The sequence below is a fragment of the Cladophialophora immunda genome (genome assembly GCF_000835495.1).
Source record: "Cladophialophora immunda strain CBS 83496 unplaced genomic scaffold supercont1.5, whole genome shotgun sequence".
Lineage (NCBI taxonomy): Eukaryota > Fungi > Ascomycota > Eurotiomycetes > Chaetothyriales > Herpotrichiellaceae > Cladophialophora > Cladophialophora immunda.
In genome coordinates this window covers 3,643,528-3,650,243 of record NW_015622545.1, presented here as the reverse complement: position 1 = coordinate 3,650,243, position 6,716 = coordinate 3,643,528, and the positions used below count along the sequence as shown (strand labels likewise).

General features: G+C 50.7%; 2 protein-coding genes across 3 annotated transcripts; one reads left to right on the top strand and one right to left on the bottom strand.

Annotated features, from left to right (window-relative positions):
* Window positions 1–223: 223 nt before the first annotated feature.
* PV07_09392 (uncharacterized protein) lies at window positions 224–2,257 on the bottom strand (the record flags this gene model as incomplete). The annotated part of the gene is made up of 7 exons (XM_016396646.1): window positions 1,773–2,257; window positions 1,570–1,711; window positions 1,306–1,511; window positions 874–1,252; window positions 504–814; window positions 376–440; window positions 224–321 (listed from the first exon to the last, which is right to left on the bottom strand). Exons 1-7 carry the CDS (start codon window positions 2,006–2,008, stop codon window positions 224–226), a joined length of 1,437 nt encoding a protein of 478 aa, XP_016246502.1. The 5' UTR covers window positions 2,009–2,257.
* Window positions 2,258–3,126: 869 nt separating this feature from the next.
* On the top strand, window positions 3,127–6,414 carry PV07_09391 (the record flags this gene model as incomplete). Of its 2 annotated transcripts, XM_016396644.1 has the most annotated exons (7): window positions 3,127–3,149; window positions 3,208–3,433; window positions 3,485–3,916; window positions 3,984–4,663; window positions 4,716–5,016; window positions 5,066–5,627; window positions 5,684–6,414. In XM_016396644.1, exons 2-7 carry the CDS (start codon window positions 3,278–3,280, stop codon window positions 6,277–6,279), a joined length of 2,727 nt encoding a protein of 908 aa, XP_016246500.1. In that variant the 5' UTR covers window positions 3,127–3,149; window positions 3,208–3,277. The 2 variants fall into 2 exon arrangements, with proteins under 2 accessions (XP_016246500.1, XP_016246501.1); XM_016396645.1 differs by lacking the exon at window positions 3,127–3,149 and having other exon boundaries at window positions 3,185–3,433; window positions 5,684–6,279.
* Between the last annotated feature and the right edge of the window lie 302 nt (window positions 6,415–6,716).

Genomic DNA, 6,716 nt, shown 5'->3' with positions numbered 1-6,716 from the left:
GTGGTGGTGGTAGTAGTGGTGGTGGTAGTAGTGGTGGTGGTAGTAGTGGTGGTGGTAATGGTGAGGGAGTTTATTGTTGTTGACGAAATGGTGGAGGGGGTGGACTTACGTCTTTATTTAAGCATATATAACCAAGGCTCGAAAATGCGCTCCCATTGTGTCCATCCCAATCGTGTGCTAGTCTACCTCCCATGTGTGTTCTAGTCTACATCCCATTTGTGTTCTATGTGCTACATTTACCTTGCTGCCACATTTTGACATTCTTGACCGTCAGACCGCGTTCGTTTCCCGTTCCCCAGCTCGGTTCCCACGACGATCTGGCTAATTGACGTGTCAGCATAGATTGTGAGAGGCAACAGGTCACACTGGACTCACCGCCGTAGAAGTCAGAGGCGGCAGAATCTCTTCCGTCAACCCATGGCTTGCTACCAACTCCGTCCCTGTATAACATGTGTCAGCGATGGTGAAACACAGAGGCAAGGCTGCCCCAGTCCAAAACGTACGAGAACCAGCCATTGCGACTCCCGACCGCAACATTGAGAATCAGGTAGAATTTTTGATCGAAAGGTGCATTCTTGTTTCCGTTGAACCAGGGGTTGGTCAATTCAGTCGAATTTTCGTAGTCACCTTGGAAATGGCCGCGTTGCCAGAGATCCTGTTTCGTGAAGTCGACGTAAAGAACTTGCTGCAGTCGATTGTCGACCCATGTGTAAAGGTAATCTTCTGACCACTCCAGACCGAAGGTATGGAAGCCTTCGGAATAGTCGGTTCTTTGAATTGTGTGCTTTTGTGTGGTTCTGAAGAAGTTGTCCGTCTTCCACGAGATACCTGCCGTGTTTCAGTTCAACAAAGATTAACGCTCGAAACCGAGACTGCGTTTCGCTCACCCCAATGGATCGTGCTTGAGACTGTCTCTCTTCCGCCGTTTCTGTAGCCACGTGCGTTACCGCGACTTTCCATGATATCAATCTCGCCACTCAGCGGCCAGATTCCATATACAGAATCTTCGGGCATCATCCAGATTGCCGGCCAGAGCCAATCGCCCTTTGGCACCTTGGCCACGACTTCAACACGACCATACCGGATCGATTTTGCACCTTGCGTAGTAAGGCGTGCTGATCTCACGGGGTTGATGATTGTGTGGGAGGAAATGTTGGAGTTCCTGCTGCATTCATCGGCATAGTATTCGGCAGTTTTGTTGGCTGTGCATGAACCGTCACCATTTTTTGACTGGCCCAAGTTCAGATGATAACTGATCCACAGGTTAGCATCTTTCAGCAGCCCAGGGGCCGTGCAACTACTGACCCATTGTGTATTTCGCCTTCAGTAATATCGGTCGTGGCAGTTGTGAAAGTGGGAACGATGTGAAGTCCATCTCCATCAGTAAAGGCGTTTCGGCCATCAGTTGTTGTCCAGTCGAATGAGCCCGTACCAAACCCGTCAAGTTGGACTTCATGGCTCCAGATGGATTTATCGAGGGTGCTGAAGGAATCGTCCAAGACTAGACAATACTGCAAAGGAAAACGCCGTGTCAGTGAACCACAGTCAGACGCAAATGGGAAGCCGAACCTCGTGGTGGGGAACGCCGACCGCGATCCTCCAGTTCACAACAGCGCTGACAGCTATCGCAAGGAGAAGCCCTCCAAGGATATACCAATTGCCCTTGCGAGGCGCTTTGTATTTCTTGTCCGCAGTCCAAGGTTTCTCAATCCTGCTTCATGTCAATGATGCTCGAATAGTTAGAGAGGAGAACAGATGGAAGAGCAACTAACTTTCCGTCCAGCAAATACGTCTTGAACTCATGGTGGCGCATACCGCTCACACGATAGCTGTTGAGGCCTCGGAAGAGATCCTCCTCGGAACCGTCTCGGGTACGATTGTAGCCATAGTTCTCTATCGATGCGACCTCGTTGTTGCTGTTGCTTGGCGTCTGGGGACTTGGATGACTTGCTTGATGCGCTGCATAGAGGAAGTCGGGGTCATGAGAGTTTGCGATCGGCGACGTCATCTTCTTCTCTCTCGTCTTTGCTCGAGACTGACTGACACACAAAAGCCGTCAAGGTGGCTGCGAGACAATGATAACGTAGCGGCATTCAACTTTTGCGTCGAGCTGTTGTTGGCAGTTCACCCAAATCGATCGGCATGGGTGGCGACTTTCATGTGCTCTTACAGACTGTTCTCGTGAGACATGTGCTCGACGCGCAGAAGTGGGAGTAGCCTTTCGCCCCGGCAGTGTCACTCAAACTCTAGATTAGTACTCGGTGTTGGCTGAACGAGACCGGTGTGCGAAACTAGCTCTGGAAACGTTGATCCCGCGTTATTGGAGGCGGATGTCCAGCCATGCCAGCCATGCCAGCCACAATATTACTCTCGGTGCATGAACCCTGTCCAATGTTCAATCGGGACGGTTCAGAAGTTGGCCGTGAAATTAAACCCCGTTAGCGAGGAGCGGGAAACCAGGTTTCCAACAAGATAGAGAACATTCCTATCGCACATGAGGCAAGTGCTAGGCCATGTTGCCGGAGAAGGCTGATACAATGTCGCTGAGCAGTGCAGACCCGAGGTGACGATCCTCTGACTGTGAGATATCATTGGTAAAGCAGGCAGAGCCACCGCCCTATCGATGATGACCCTGGATTTACCCCCTGGGTTGTGCGTGGCGAGCTGACAATGTGCTGTCACGGCCGTGTCGCAGCCCCGAGGTCCCAGAGGTCCCAGAGGTCCATGAATAGCCAGCCCCAGAGATTGTCCGTACGTGACGAGGTCCGTTCGACGCCATGACACCATGCAGTGTCTCAGCCCAGAAAGTCTTAGCCACGAGATCTCCAGGTTTAAGCTGCGGAAGCCTCCATGTCCGGATCTTAGCACGCCGAGGTGGATCTCAGGTCTTGTTCCTGCAGTTAGAACACATCCAATCATCACGGCAGGCTGAGATTTGCCAACCTCAACGCTGCGTTGAACGGCTGAGCTAGATGCACGCCACCATGCCGTTCAAATCACACAATGCAGGACGCGACGATGGCCGACGGCGAGCAGAACCATGCATCCGGACAAAGTACGTGACGGACATGCGGGAAGTCTACGCTTCGCACTCACGGGTCTCCCTGGATGGTGGCCAGGGCGGGAGATAGCGAAAAGCCACCGTCTCGGTCGGTAAACAAATCTTCTCGGTTCATCAGTAGTTCACCGTTCTTATTTTTTGACAAGGCTCGGTGCACTCGACGTGTCAGGCTGATGTACAGACCAAGCTTCTTTGCTTCTACCACCAACACCGACGATGGCTGCACTCTCGGAGACAGGTGCGTCTACGCCTCTGGCGAGGCCTCAATATCTGCATTTCTCGCAGCCGAACTCTTCAGGTGTGTCCGTGTCAAGCCACCAGAGCAGGCGCCTGGACAAAGCCAACTTCGATGAAGCACTGAGGCACCGAACGGTAAGAGCTTGCGCAAATGCTAGGAAAGCTGAGCTAACAATCGAGGCGTAGATGACAAAGTTCCTTCATGGAAAAGGTACTGCCAATGGTTGGTTCGACATCAACCTGCCAAAAAGGCCACTCGGTGTCCTCCTGCGTCAATCCAATGGCACCTACAGCGTCGAGCCACAGGACCTCCCAGAATCGCTGGTTCGCACGGTTGCGAAACTGGGCGTTCAGGCAGCTTTTGCCATTGCTACGGATTCGACAGAGGCCATCTTCGATGTCATTGGTGACGAAGATCATGGAATCATGCTTGGTGATGGCCTGGATCTCCAAGTCGTCGACTGCATGGCCAACCTCATGCGAATTGGGCTTGCTCAGGCACGAAGATTTCCCTACGCAGCATTAATCAGAAGCGAGAGAATTCTTCTAGTATGGCATGACGAAGTTGACAAGCTGTTGCAACAAGCGGTCGCCACGGAAGAGGAATTGATGAAACTAGTGAGTTCCGACAACCGAGACTGGTGTGTGTTGTCTGCCAGCCAGAAGAGTGCTGATTGAACATTAGATATGGGGGGATACTCCTTTCACCGCCGCCCATCACACATCCAGGGCTTTGACTGCGAGTTCTCTAAGCGTGTGGAACAAATCGAAGAGGGACAGATTCACAACCGAAGTCACAGAGATCTCGGATTTGGAAGAACAAGAGCTCGAAAAAGAATCCCTCGACCGCCCAGTAAGGCTCTATGGCGCAATCATCATGGCTTGTTCGATATTCTTCCTGGTCTTCCTCATATTCGGCTACACCACATCTCATCTCGTCCTCGAGATGCTGACAGACGGCGATCGCATGCGTTTCGTCTGGATTGCCTTCGAGCCACTCACCCTAATCGTGGCTATGTTCTTCTCTCTGTCTCTGATGACTTATGCCTTCCAGCTTTTCGGACCCATCACGGGCCTTTTCACCAACACACGATTCTTCTCAAGCAACAGGCCAAACCTCAAGCAAGCGTATGATCAAGGATTTACTCCTCCACGAGTCACAATACAAATGGCTGTTTACAAGGAGTCACTAGAGCTGGTCGTTATCCCCACGGTCCGAAGTCTGATGGCTGCAGTCTCAGACTACGAGTTGAAAGGAGGAAAGGCCAATATTTTCATCACGGATGATGGCCTCGGATACCTCCTTCATAGCGACCCTGCTGCCGCTCAAGCTCGTATCGAATGGTACGAAGCCAACAACATTGGGTAAACGTCATACACAGCTGTCTGGCAACTCCTTTACTGACTTTCACCACAGCTGGGTAGCCCGACCAATGAACGGCGAGAACGGATACTTTCGTACCGGGCGATTCAAGAAAGCCTCAAATTCGAACTTCTGCATGAATTTTGCCAACAGAGTCGAGCGAACTCTCACAAAACTCGTGCATGCCCACAGCAAAGTCAGAGATGGAAGCCCAGTCTTCATCGACCCGGCGGAAGAGGACGTTCTCTATCACCAAGCTTTGACCGAAGAACTGGCTAAGGATAGTCGAGTCAAAGCCGCTGGAAACATCCGTATAGGTGAAGTCATCCTGATGTGTGATTCCGATACTCGGGTTGTAAGTCCATGGATACCTGGTTGCGAGTATTGAGCTGACGGGTCCAAAGCCCCGGGATTGCCTCATCAATGGAGCAGCAGAAATGTTCCTCTCGCCAGAAGTCGCCATCGTTCAGCACCACACCTCTGTGTATCAAGTTTCGGGCGACTTTTTCGAGAACGGTGCTACTTATTTTGCCAAAATGTGTTACGCGCAGATTCGGTTCCAAGTCAGCAATGGTGAATGCGCCCCCTTCGTCGGCCACAACGCTTTCGTGCGCTGGAAAGCGCTCCAAGACGTCGCAATAGATACGGGTGATCCGAACTATGTCATGTACTGGTCTGAATATCACATTTCCGAGGATTTCAACATGAGCATTCGACTTCAAAGCGCCAACTGGGTCACTCGATACGCTTCCTATCATCAAGACGAGTTCAAGGAGCAAGTCTCTCTTACGATATACGATGAAATCAGTCGATGGGAAAGATACTCTTACGGCGACAGTGAACTCTTGTTCAATCCCATTTGGACCTGGCTCTGGAGAGGACCCTTCACTCGGCTTTTCAGGAAATTTTTGTTTTGCGATATGCATTGGTCTTCGAAGCTCAGCATTATATCATACATGACTTCATGTGAGTATTGTCACTTGCGGATAGTGAACTTACGAGCTGACACCCTTGTCTCACAGATTATGCCATCGGTAGCGGCTTCTTCTACACTATTGCCAACTATGTTCTGGTTGGCCTTTACTGGAATGAACTGGACAAATTTTACACCTCCTCCTGGTCCATCTTTCTCTCCGTGGTCCTGGTGTTCTGGATCCTCAGCAACATCGCCCTAGCCATTATGCGATTCCGCATCGGCGAACGATCATTCTTTGGTTCGCTCTGGGAAAATTTCAGGTGGCAGCCGATGTACTGCTTCTACTTCTATGGCCTCAGCTTTCACGTCAACAAAGCTTTGATCGCCCACATCGTCGGGTACGAAATGACCTGGGAGATGACCAAGAAGGAAGTCGAGAATTCAAACTTCTTCAAGGAGATCCCAAAGATTGTGAGCAAGTTCAAATACATGTACCTTGTCATGATTCCACTCGCTGGTGGCGTGATATACATGGCGTTGTTTGCACCACTGGCATGGAGGATTACACAACCTGTGGCGATCGTTCCAATGGCTCTGATGATTGTCTGTCATTGCAGCTTACCTTTCGTCCTCAACCCGCATATTGTCAGCGCCGTCGATCAGTATGCCGTTGACGACAAAAGCAATATTGAGAAGGTATGAAGGGTTATAATGAAGGGTCATAATGAAGGGCAGTACACGAATTGGGGGTTTCATACACATACACGATATACGACTCGAGTACAACTAGATGGCGACATCCAAAACTAATTTCGCGAAAGCTACATAGAGTCATAGACAACAACAACAAAATGTATAAATGTCATAATAAGACTTTCGGGAACCCACACGAAGCGCAGTAATAGCCTGCTCTACTGCGAAAGTTTTGAGATCGTGTCGGGTCCTCATTGATCCAGACGAGATGGGGACAGTCAGCTTTCAGGAGGTGTCACGAAGGCATCGAAATGATCCGGCAGAGATATCTGTCAAGCGATGGGGGTAGCCTGGCTTCCAGCCATGGCAAAGGCCCTGCACAACATGGTGAAGTCGGTGCCTCTTCGCAACAGATTCCTCCCGACCGTCGTCAGTGATCAAGTTCC